We start from the raw sequence: 13,057 nt of genomic DNA on the forward strand, positions 1-13,057 counted from the left end.
ATGGACTGGATTCCTGCTGCAGTGTGCATGATTGCCATTCAGATGACAGCTTTAGTGGATTAAGTCTATGACTGGCGCTTGAGTTTCTGAGCTACCTAGTTCTCTTTTTTCATTAATAAATATTAGTTTTTACTGCACTTAGCTTGCGCCCTCTGATGTCATTTTTCTGTTGCTGTAGAGATCCCTTTAGTCTATTGAGGAGCTACACTAAAGCCTCGTACACACTCTAAGATTTTCAGACGACCAAACGTCCGTTTTTTGTGGCATTCTAGTCTCATGTCGAAATTGAAGCGGTAACTTACAATACGAAAATTTTCGTATATGACAGAATACAACGTCAGAAGTGATGTAATGTGTTGTATAGTTTTATATGTATTCTTTTGTTTCTGAGCATGCATAGTCTTGCACTTTTCAGAGGAAAACTGTACTAATGAAACGAAAATCCGATGTTGAGTTCACATCCGACAAAAATTTTATAGTCTGCACATCCAGCTTTTGTCTGAGGAAAAAGCGGAATCGGCTGTTGAAAGCACCGTACTAACGATCCCAAAATCAGCAGACAGCTCATCGTACAAATTTTTCCATCTGATTTTCGTATTGTGTGTACGGGCCTTAAGTCTTTGGAAGCCAGCTGATTAAACACCTGATGTACCTAATATGGAGCTTATAAACTTTTAGCTGGGAATCCAGTGTAGAGGAGCCACTTGTTTACATCTTACGCCATAACGTGATGTTTTTCCAGAGTCTGCTAAAGTGGCAGCAGAAAATGCAGATATCTACATAAACAAGGGGTGTCTGACTGCCATAGGGCTCCACCTAGTAGCTGGAAAGGAGGGAAACCACCACCAACTCTTTCAGATGTCAGACAAGTTTTCCTGTGACTAGCAGCTGAAACTACTGGTACCAAGAAGACATCACCTAATACCTGCAGTTGCTATACTTGAAGCAAGCCTGGACACATTAGGAACACTTGTCCTGAGCAGAAGAAACCAACTTCAGCTGGTCAGCACCCTTTCCTCTGTGCTGTCCTGGAAAAGCAAAGGGCAACATAAACAACCTTACAGCCTGTCATTGTGGGTAACAGCTACTGACTTTTGAGAGACTGGAGCAGAAGTCACACTCTTTTGCCTGAACTGATGGACAAAAACAACATCATCCTTGATAAGTTCTTTACTCTGTGGAGTTGGGGGAACCTGCTGCAGTTTACCACATGCATGGTTTTTCATAGATTGGGGGGCTGGGAGTGGGATAACAGAGGTTGGAGATTCAGATGGGATTCCCTAGTGCTGTTAGGTGCAGATCTGGAAACTTCTGCTCTTGCACTACGCACCCTCTAATGACACCCTGGATTTACCAACCGGCCCCACTGGAAATACCAAGGTAGAGTGCAAAAATGTGGGTTTGACATCTTGGTAATATGTACATGGACAGAGTAAGAGAGTTGGGTTGGATGTACACAGTTCTCCTAGGGAAGGAGTAACAAATTTGCATACAGATGCCCAGTACATGTATGCCTGATGTAGAATTGTAATTGTTCCATCTCTTTCTTTTCACCTTCTTTCCTATCCCGTTTAAAAAAAGAAAACACTGTGTAATGAGTTCACCAGCGCTTCACAGATTGTCACTGGAATCCTCTTCCATGACGACATCACGGAGCTGGTGGATGTTAAAGACCTTGCACTCCTTCACCTTCTGTTTGAGGATGCCCAATAGGGTTTAGGTCTGGAGCCATGCTTGGCCAGTCCATCACCTTTACCCTCAGCTTCTTTAGCAAGGCAGTGGTCGTCTTGGAGGTGTGTTTGGGGTCGTTATGTTGGAATACTGTCCTGCGGCCCAGTCTCCGAAGGGAGGGGATCATGCTCTGCTTCAGTATGTCACAGTACGGGTTGGCATTCAAGGTTCCCTCAATGAACTGTAGCTACCCAGTGCCGGAAGCACTCATGCAGCCCCAGACCACGACACTCCCACCACCATGCTTGACTGTAGGCAAGACACAGTCGTCTTCGTACTCCTCACCTGATTGCCACCACAGACTCCATCTGAACCCACAGGACATGGTTCCAGTAGTCAATGTCCTTAGTCTGCTTGTCTTGCGGGCTTTCTTGTGCATCATCTTTAGAAGAGGCTTCCTTCTGGGATGACAGCCATGCAGACCCAGTCTGAGCACTGACAAGCTAACCCCCCCCCCCCACCTCAACCTCTGCAGCAATGCTGACAGCACTCATATGTCCATTTCCCGACGACATCCCCTGGATATAACGCTGGGCACATGCACTCAACATCTTTGGTCGACCCTGGCGAGACCTGTTCTGAGTGGAACCTCTACTGTTAAACCGCTGTATGGTCTTGGCCATCGTGCTGCAGCTCAGTTTCAGGGTCTTGGTAATCTTCTTATAGCCTAGGCCAGTTATGGTGAACCTTGGCACCCCAGATGTTTTGGAACTACATTTTCCAAGATGCTCATGCACTCTGCAGTGTAGTTGAGCATCATTGGAAATGTAGTTTCAAAACATCTGCCATCATTGGCCTAGGCCATCTTTATGTACAGCAACAATTCTTTTTTTCAGATCCTGAGAAAGTTCTTTGCCATGAGGTGCCATGTTGAACTTCCAGGGACCAGTATGAGAGATTGAGAGCGATAACACCAAATTTACCACACCTGAGACCTTGTAACACTAACCAGTCATATGACACCGGGGAGGCAAAATGGCTAATTGGGCCTAATTTGGACATTTTCACATAGGGGTGTACTCACTTTTGTTGCCAGCAGTTTAGCCATTAATGGCTGTGTGTTGAGTTATTTTGAGGTCACAGTAACTTTACACTGTTATATAAGCTGTACACGCACTACTTTACATTGCAGCAAAGTGTCATTGCTTCAGTGTTGTCACATGAAAAGATATTTTATTATATTTACAAAAATGTGAGGGCTGTACTCACTTTTTTTGAGATACTCTACACACCCAGGTTAAAATGGGACATGCACCTGCCAAAGCATTAGAGGGTTTTTTGCCTTCCTCTGGATCAGCTGAGGGTATACAATTGGGTATATTGGATTGTACGATATTTTTTATTTTATTTATTGTTTTTAAGGTTGAACTGGATGGACTTGTGTCTTTTTTCAACCTAACTATGTAGAGGGATCTCATTGTTAAAAGGTATCAGTCAGGAGAAGGGTACAAAACTATTTCCAAGGCATTAGATATATCATAGAACACAGTCGTCATCATCAAGTGAAGAAAATATGGCACAACAGTGACATTACCAAGAACTGGACGTCCCTCCAAAATTAATGAAAAGACAAGAAGAAAACTGGTTGGGGAGGCTGCCAAGAGGCAGGAGGAGCTGCAAGAATATCTGGCAAGTACTGGCTGTGTGGTACATGTGAATACAATCTCATGTATTCTTCATATGTCTAGGCTATAGGGTAGAGTGGCAAGACAGAAGCCTTTTCTTAAGAAAAACATCCAAGCGCGGCTAAATTTTGCAAAAAAACACATTCGAAGTCTCCCAAAAGCATGTGAGAAAATGTGTAATGGTCTGATGAAACCTAGGCTGAACTTTTTGGCCATAATTCCAAAAGATATGTTTGGCGCAAAAACACTGCACATCACCAAAAGAACACCATACCCACAGTGAAGCATGGTGGTTGCAGCACAGTACAGTGGAACCTTGGATTACGAGCATAAACCGTTCCAGGAGAATGCTTGTAATCCAAAGCACTCACATATCAAAGAGTTTCCCTGTAGAAGTCAATGGAAACAAAGATAATTAGTTCAGCATTGACTTCTATTGCATGCAATACCGCATGTGGCCAGAGGTGGGTGGGGGGGTGTTGGAAACACTCGGGAACGGAGTATTCCAGAGTATTTCCGAACGGCTCCGAGCCGTCTGAGTGTCACCGGCGCCCCCGCACCTCTGGCCAAATGCGGTACGGCACACCCCATTAGCTTGAATTCTGCTCGTTTTGCGAGACACTCGCAAACAGTCAGAATTAAAAAAAAAAAAAAAAAAAAAAAAAAAAGGGGGGGGAGGGAGGAAGAAGGGGTTGCTAGTCTTTCAAAACGTTTAACCGCTTTACTAGTTAACCAAGGTTCCACTGTAGAGGGAATTATGAACAGTTCCAAATACCAGTCAATACTGGCACAAATCCTTCAGGCTTCTGCTAGAAAGCTGAACATTAAAGGGGTTGTAAAGGTAAAAATTTTTTCACCTTAATGCATTCTATGTATTAAGGTGAAAAAACTTCTGACAATACCGCCGCCCCCAGCCCCCCCCGTTTTACTTACCTGACGCCTCGAAAGTCAGCTTCTCGTTCCCGACATCTATTCCTCCGCTCACCCTGGCCGCTGATTGGCTACAGTGGATGGATTGGAAGCAGCGCAGCCATTGGCTCGCGCTGCTGTCAATCACATCCAATGACGCGGCGCGCTGGGGGGCGGGGCCGAGTGATACAGTGAGCGGCTATAGCTGCCGGCTGTATCACGGGAGCGCGCCCGCAAGCACTAACCACCATGCGAGGGAGCTCGCATTAAGGTGGTTAATGCTTGCGGGGAGGAGCTGAAACAGCCGCCGAGGGACCCCAGAGGACCAGGTTCGGGGCCACTCTGTGCAGAACGAGCTGCACAGTGAAGGTAAGTATAACATGTTTGTTATTAAAAAAAAAAAAAAAAAAATTTTACCTTTACAACCCCTTTAAGAGGAACTTCATCTTTCAGCACAACAACCACCCACAGCATACATCCAAAATCAACAAAGGAATGGCTTTACCAGAAGATTAAAGTTTTGGAACAGCCTAGCCATTACCCAGACCTGAATCCGAAAATCTGTGGGGCGATCTGAATAGCGCTGTGCACAGGACATGCCCTCACAATCTGACAGATTGAGTGTTTTTGCATAGAAGGGTGGGCAAATATTGCCAAGTCAAGATGTGCCATGCTGAAAAGACTGAGTGTTGTAATAACCACCTTCTTCCAGGATACATGCTGATAAAGACTACTTCTTAAGATCTCTAATCGGTAGAATCGGGTTACATATTCCTAGGGTTTACCATTATGTTGATACTTCATAATGGTAAACTATTAGTAACTGCAATTTGAGATTTGTTTTAAATGACATTCATCAGGTCATGCCAACAGACACTTAAAATGTCAGAACAGTAAGCAGAGAAGATAATCAACCCCTATATTTTTTAATAGTGTATTTGTAATCATTTGTTGTAAAGTGCATCTAAATCCATTTACAAAATATACAAACACACTAATATCTGTATCAATATTCTCAGGAGGCCCCATTAAATACATTTTAAAATGTAATAGGATTTGATTTTTTAGTTTATTAGCAACTAATAGACAATTAATGCAATAGGTTTGTGTGAATTTACATCATCCAGAATATTAAAATGACAGCAGCCACTGTATTTCTATACAAACCAGAAGAAAGCATTTACACTGTTTTGTTCTTTTTTGTTTTATTTACAAAATTGATATTTTAAAAGTTTGCCAAAACCACAAGTTAGGTCTACACTTAAATGCAAGATGGTAGTTCTCTGAAGAAGTCCAAAGCTTATTTGGTCCAAAGTAGCCTTGAGCGCAGACGTTTAAGAACGTGTGTATTTACCCCAGATGTGAAGCATGAACACAGAAGCAATAAAAAGTAGACTCATCACCAGTACTGGAACAGGCCCTCTATATAAAAAAAAAAAAAAAAAAAAAAAATTGTTTCAAATTAATATGTAGTAAAACATAAGACAATACTTATAGGGTGGGAGATTATGTAACCTACAGAAACATGATGCATGGTGAGCAAAGTAGTTATCTCTTCCGTCCAGCAGCGCTAGGGTCATTGGTTTGAATCCCAACCACGGCACTACCTGCACAGAGTTTGCTTGTCCTCCCTGTCCCTTCTTGGATTTCCCCCAGGTACTCCAGTTTTCTACCACACTCCGAAGACATGTTGGTAGGTTGATTGGCTCCTGTCTAAAGTGGCTCTAGTACAGTACGTGTATGAATGAGAGTTAGGGACCTTAGATTGCAATCTTTGAGGGCTGGGACTGATGTGAACATACAACGTACTGTATATGTAAACATAGCTCCCAACTGTCCGTGATTTTGAGGGACTGTCCCTCATTTAACACAAAGTCCCTCTCTCTCCCCCTCATTTTGGCCTGATCTATATAGTTGTATATAAAATGCATCCATCAAAAAGTGTTTTACAGTGCTAAACCTTTCATCCAATTTCTAAATTGCTGCATTTGTAAATTCCAAAAGCCAGTATACAGGAATAAGAGTGGTTAAAAAAAAAAAAAAAAAAAAAAAAAAAAAGCACTTGTGGGTTTAACCAATCTTTTTTGTACAATTCTCTTGTCTTATGCCTACATATTTTTGCTAATAGGTGTCCCTCATTCCCATCTCAGAAAGTTGGGAGGCATGGTAAAGTGCTGTGTAAATTGACAGCACTATACAAGTACCGGTAATAAAGGGTCCTCCTGTCCCTTCTGTATTGTACTGTAATTGTGCTGTCCCCCCTCTACATTGTAAAGCGTTGCGTAGACTGTTGGCGCTATATAAATCGTGAATATTATTAATAAATGCAGCATTTCTAGTTTTTTGAGAGGTCTGCAATTTAGCACCTGTTATGCATTGCAAAAGTGCTGAAGCTTGACCACTTCAGATCTGCAATCTGTAAATTAATATTGCCAGACATGGCTTCCTGTGGTAAAGGAACCTTAACCACTTCCGGACCACCCACTGTTTAAATACATTGCTACTTTGACGTTAGCTGCCATATCCCTGGTATTTTTACCCATGGCGAGCGATCCTCGTTCACATAAAAAAAAAAAGTGGTCTCAGTGGCAAATTTGCCACGAGATCACTTTAATGAGTGGCGGGTGCCCCCCTTCCCCCCAGGCGTCTCAGCCGCTTACCGGAGCCATGGGAAGCCGTGGAAAAGATCCGATCCCTGGGATGGAGAGCCAGGACGGGGATCTGTCAATGTAAACAGACAGATCCCTGTTCTGACAGGGGAGTTAGAGAGTTCTGCTGTTCCTAGTGATTAGGAACAGCGATCCCTCGCCACCTTCAGTCAGCCCAGCCCCCATACAGTTAGAAACACTCCCAGGGAACACACATCCCTTTGATTTGCCCCTAGTGTTAACCCCTTCCCTGCCAGTGACATTTCTACAGTAATCAGTGGCTATTTTTAGCTCTGATCGCTGTATAAATGTCAATGGTCCCAAAAAAGTGTCAAGTATATGATCTGTCCGCCGCAATCCCGCTATAAATCGCAGATCGCCATTACTAGTAAAAAAAAATACAATTATATATATATATATATTTGTAGACGCTATAACTTTTGTGCAAACCACTCAATATATGCTTATTTTGTTTTTTTTTTTTTTTATCAAAAAATAATGTAGAAGAATACATATTGGCCTAAACTGATGAAGAATTTTTATTTTTTGGGGGATATTATAGCAAAAAGGTATACAATATAAGTTTTCAAGAATGTCACTTTTTTTGTTTATAGCGCAAAAAATAACCGCAAAGGTGATCAAATACTACCAAAAGAAAGCTCCATTTGTGGGGAGAAAAAAAATGTCAATTTTGTTTGGGTACAGCTTCGCACGACAGCGCAATTGTCCATTAAAGTGATGCAGTGCCGTTTCAAAAAAAATGGCCTGGTTATTAAGGGGGAAAATCTTCCGGTCTGTAAGTGGTTAAAGAGGAGGTAGTCGTCCCCCACCCCACACCCACACACACACTAAAAGCCAGCAGCTACACAAACTGCAGCTGCTGACTTTTACTAATAGGACACTTACCTGTTCTGGAGTCCAGCGATGTCGGAACCGCAGCTGATGTTTCCATCGGCTGTCGGGTGCTGCTGCCGCCATTGCGGGTAAGGGAACCCGGCAGTGTAGCATTACGGCTTCATGCCGGGTCCCTACTGCACATACGTGAGGCACCACTGCGCTCTCATACTGGCCCAGCCGCAGGGGAAGAAGGAGGGAGCCGAGCTGTGATAATGCGCCACGGCCCAGACTCCTGGAAGTAGAGACAGGATACCTGTCAGAGACAAATGAGTGAAAGTCCCACTTTTGGGTGGAACTCTGCCTTAAGTGGGTAAAGTGCATCTAAGCCTGAAAGAAAAAATGTATTATATTGCAGCCTACCATTTCTTAAATGTAATGGCTGCATTTGTTTCCTCTTTAGGCTGTCCCCCCCTTCTTAATTTTAACCTGGCGATCCAACCAATAAGTCTGTTATTTTTCAGCATTCTTTAACAGACCAACCTGTCCAGCAAGTGGCAGTTAGAGAGTTTGAGACAAAAGTGAACACTGATAGGGATGCTTACAATGGATAGCTTTTATTCATTTATGTAAAACCTTAAGGAGCATGCACTAGACAGCTCTCTCAAGTAACAACTGATAACCAATCAATGATGTTCCCAATCACATAATAAACATGACAGATATAATAGGAGAGCAAGCATGGGGTTTTGTCAGTAAACAAACCTCTCAGACTGAGCCATCACAGTTTTTCGTTCTGCACTGAAGCTCGGTACACAGTTTTTTTTCGTGCAACCCGCAGCTCTGGTCAAGGTTGGTTCAGCAATCTCCCCCACTGAGCTGTTGTGTTCTGACCGGAGTGCTCTGGCCAGGGGGACATCCCCCTATCAGTGCTCTCTGCCATTGGCTGATCGCTTTCTGTAACAATACATTCACTGAATAGTGTATGTGGTCCTTTGATGTCAGAGGCTGCACTTGAGGCCCCCCCTATATTCAGATGTGATTACTAGGGGTGTACTTTAATGTAAAGGGGGGCTGTGATGTGAAAGGGAACTGAGGACACTGTTGGACAGCTTTTAAAAAAAAAACAGGGGAACTGATGTAAAGGGAGACTATGGACACTGATATAAAAAGGGGGGTTGTGGCGTGAAAAGGGGGCTGAGGACAGACTTTGTGAATATCCCATCCCCTGACCCACCCACCACAACCCAAGATTCACCCCCCAGGAAAATTGCCTGCCATGAAATCTGTCCCTTGTGCCAAAACAGTTGCTTCCTTAGTCCACTCCGTTATATTGAATTATCTCTAGTATGTTTGATTGAACTAAATCAAGGCTGTACACACAATTTGCAGGTGTAAGAATATTTTGATTATATTTAGTTCAGATACTGAGGGGAAAAAAAAAAAAAAAAAAAAAAAAAAAAAAAAGGGGGGGGGGGGGGCAGAAGACGACATGAAACTTACACTTTAAGACCTGGAGAGTCCTCTGTATAGAATCGCCACATGCCTCCTGTGCCAGCAGATGTGGTCCGTCCAGCACTTCTTGCACCACTGCTTGTAGTTTTTCTTTTATTTAGGAAGTAGAGAAAAAAAATAAAGAGAATGTACTTAGAAACAAATAGTGACATTCACAGAGCTGGAGTTCAGTTTTTTTTTGTTTTTGTTTCCAGGATTTGAGTTTCCACCTCTCCGGGGAGGCACAGAGACATCACCTACCCCTCCTGAAAACATCAGAAGCCAGGCCAAGTTGAAATCTCTTGGTTTTTTTTTTTTACAATTTTTGGGGCAACTAATTTTGAGTTGATTTTTTTTAAACCATTTGGATTTGGGGAGTGGAGAATGGTGTGTAAAAGAACTTTCATTTTTATGGAAGGTCCACTTTAAGACCTGTCTGTTGCCAGATACCAAAACCACATGAGGTAATAAGTCTCTGTCAATTAAAACCTGGTTGATTAGATGGACCTAGCTCCAATAATTTCAATCATTCGATAAAAGTTCAGAAGTTCTATTCCAAATGCATTACATGCAGACTCCTCAGAAAGTCGTTTTGACTTTAAAGTATAATATAGTGTCACCCAAGAAGTTTGTTCATCCTACCTTTGTCTCACAGTAGATCCTGCTGCTCTTGGGGAAACTGCTTTACTTGGTGATCGACTAGAGGCACCAACATTGGTGGAACTTGCTGCAGGGCCAGGCTGAAATATAAGATGTGTACATTTGGTATCACCTATAAAAACCACCATCGCAGAATCATAGCTCTACATGAGATCAATGGACAAGGCCCACAATAACGCTAGGCTAGAGCTGAAGGATGAAAGCGTTTTTAGATTAGGCTACAGGCAAATAATGGTGTGCACTACAACCATCTTTGTGCCACTAACACAGAAACATTCAGGTGGTGTGTTCAGAGACTAATTTTATCTCCATAGGGTAATTCCAGACCATTATTTTCCATGATGGAGGTTCGTTTTGCAGCTCAACATTGAAAAACTTAAAAGTCAAACTACCCCCCCCCAATTTTCTTACCTGAGCCCGATCGTTCCAGCGATGGGGAGGAGCACAGCAGCTCCAGCCGCTGCCTCGGGTCCTCATTTGATAGATTGATAGCCTTTGGCTCCCGCTGCAGTCAATCAAATCCAGTGACACAGGAGCCAGGGCCAAGTCCTGCTGTCTGTGTCAATAGACGCAGCAGCAGGACTCGGGAGCGCGCCCGCACGCGTGCCCCATGGAAGGTGGCTCTCAGTGGGGGCAATCGAAAAGAGGAGGAGCCAGAAGCACCCTGGGGGGACCCCAGAAAAGGAGGATTGGGCTGCTTTGTGCAAAACCTTTGCACAGAGGAGGCAAGTAGAATTTGTTTTTTTTAAACAAACAAGCTTTACAATTACTCATTACACAGGATGAGAATAACGGAGAATTGATCAACCGGTTTTTGTTTTTTTTTGCGCATGCTAGTCTCATACTGAAAGCCAGTAGGTTACTAAAGTTCCAAAAATTCTCGTATGACAGACTACAACTTCGGAAGCGATGTATTGTATTATTTAGTTTCCGCGCATGCGTGGTTCTGGTCACACTTTGTTTCATACAGCTACCATACTAGCTACACAAAAATGTTTTTCTGTTATTGTATGAGAAAAATTCTCCCGTTTGTCCCTTCAAATATTTTTGCATGAACTGTCATGATCAGCTCTCGAAAGCTGTGTACGGACTTGTAGACATGTCCGTTTGTTCTCTATGTGCCTCAGTTCCCACCACATAACTAGTATCATGTGCAGATTTTTTTCTGCACAGGAATCTGCAATGTGTACAAAACTCACATGAAAACTGATGTAAAACTCGTGTCCCTGTAAAAGGAAATTTGCGTGTCCCCCCCCCAATCAGTTTTTCTGCTTGTATGGTGTGAATGAGGCCCTATATTGATGGGTTTAGTTCTGCTGTCTGCAAGTTCAAGGTAACTGTGAATGTGAATGGTCACAGCTGCTTCTGCTTGCAACCGACCTGTCAAGCCATCAGATAAATGGTTGGTGTCACAGCTGAGCACTATGGCAACTGCTGGTCAAACAGAAGCCAAGATGGCAGCTTCCTTGACTGTAAAGGATAGGAGGGTTTAGTTCCGCTTTAAAAATTACCATCTTGACATCACAATTATGCTAGTGATACACCTGGTAGTTTTGTTGGCACTTCTAAATGCAGCAGCATTCTCTCCATAGTTTAAATTTCCCAGGTTCAGAACTAGTTATTAAAACTGCTTTATCAAAAAAAAAAAAAAAAAAATTACTAAATTCTGTTTGAATGGCACCTCAGTGGTTTTAATAGATTTTTCCTGTGATTTAAGGGACCCCCATCCCCCCCCCCATCCCCCTCATCAGTGCCCATTTTGTAACCGAAACAAAGAAAAACTCTTTTCTTAAAAAAAATGTCGGTATTTGTTAGTTTGTTTAGCAAAAAATAAAAACCCCAGTGGTGAACACGTAACACCAAAAGAAAGCTCTATTTGTGGGAAGAAAATGATAAAAATGTAGTTTGGGTACAGTGTTGCATGACCGCGCAATTGTCATTCAAAGTGCGACATCGCTGAAAACTGTCCTGGGCAGGAAGGGGGGAAAGTGCCTGGTATTGAAGTGGTTAAGGTGAAAAAAAACGAGGATTTACAACCCCGTTAAGTATGTGTACCTGGAATTCTTATTTCGACTTTAAGGGTACATGCAGACATAAGAAAATACATTTAAAAAAACAAGGGCTCTATACACTGTAGGCAAGTGGTTGCAGGACACAGGTGGCTCTTGTATTCCACTAGGGTACATCTGCTCCGTACACATGTGAACATCATAAGTCCCTGTTCACATACGGCATTTTGGGATCTCAGGCAGAATCACTGCAATTCTGGCCGCAATCCCAAATCGCATTCCAGTAGTGGCAAATAAATGCACTGTGTTCTGTTGATATGAATCTTCAATGGCACCTAAAACACGATGTGGTTTCGCGGTGGTAAATCATGCTGCAGTCCACATTGTGCAAAGCCTGTTGTCCAAAAGAAGCTTCCGCTACTATTTGGGTGACAGGATTCACACAGCAAAACTGCACTGTGTTTAGGTGCCATGAAAGTGAATAGCACCCAAATGCGCATAGTGCGTTTTGCTACCATTGTGTGCTTAGAAATCGCAGGCAGAATCACGTAGGTTCTGCCTGAAGTCCCAAAACGCCAAAATGCGAATGGGGAATTAAGTTTGGTCTATAAGCAGAATTTGTTTGCTTGGAATGTGAACGCCGTGCAACATTACTAATCATGTCACAGATGTGTACACGGGGTTCATACAAATAACACACCTGTGTTTAGATCCAAAGAGAAATAGAATAATGCTACGTTTAAGGCATGAGCCCTAAAACCAATGACATTGAAGTGTATGGAAAGCTCCAAAACTGCATCCATTTAGAAAAACGACATCGGAGACCCCGATCCCACACAGATATGAGAACTATAGAAGAGCACTGCATAGACCTAACCTCCTACCCACACATAAATACCGAAATCTCCGTCTTACCATGTTGCTGAGAGGTGAATGAGCCTACTACACACACGAATACTCCGCTCGGCTTCGGTACAAATGGGAAGGCAGCGTCACTTCAATGCTGAAAAGAGTTCTCACGTAACAGGAAGCTTCTTTATTGACCAATCACGCTCCTCGATTCTCCCTCATACGGGCAGAGCAGCCCCTCTGTTCTACGCCCTCTTTAGTCCACGTCGTCTTCCGTTCCATTGGTCTGATGTTTGGG

General features: G+C 43.0%; 1 protein-coding gene across 1 annotated transcript; it reads right to left on the reverse strand.

Moving 5' to 3' along the window:
- Positions 1-5,453: 5,453 nt before the first annotated feature.
- Positions 5,454-12,993, reverse strand: SEC61B (SEC61 translocon subunit beta). The gene is made up of 4 exons (XM_073630652.1): positions 12,826-12,993; positions 9,884-9,981; positions 9,251-9,352; positions 5,454-5,687 (listed from the first exon to the last, which is right to left on the reverse strand). Exons 1-4 carry the CDS (start codon positions 12,826-12,828, stop codon positions 5,600-5,602), a joined length of 291 nt encoding a protein of 96 aa, XP_073486753.1. The 5' UTR covers positions 12,829-12,993; the 3' UTR covers positions 5,454-5,599.
- Positions 12,994-13,057: the final 64 nt, after the last annotated feature.

The sequence above is a fragment of the Aquarana catesbeiana genome, linkage group LG05 (assembly GCF_042186555.1).
Source record: "Aquarana catesbeiana isolate 2022-GZ linkage group LG05, ASM4218655v1, whole genome shotgun sequence".
NCBI classification, from domain to species: Eukaryota; Metazoa; Chordata; class Amphibia; order Anura; family Ranidae; genus Aquarana; species Aquarana catesbeiana.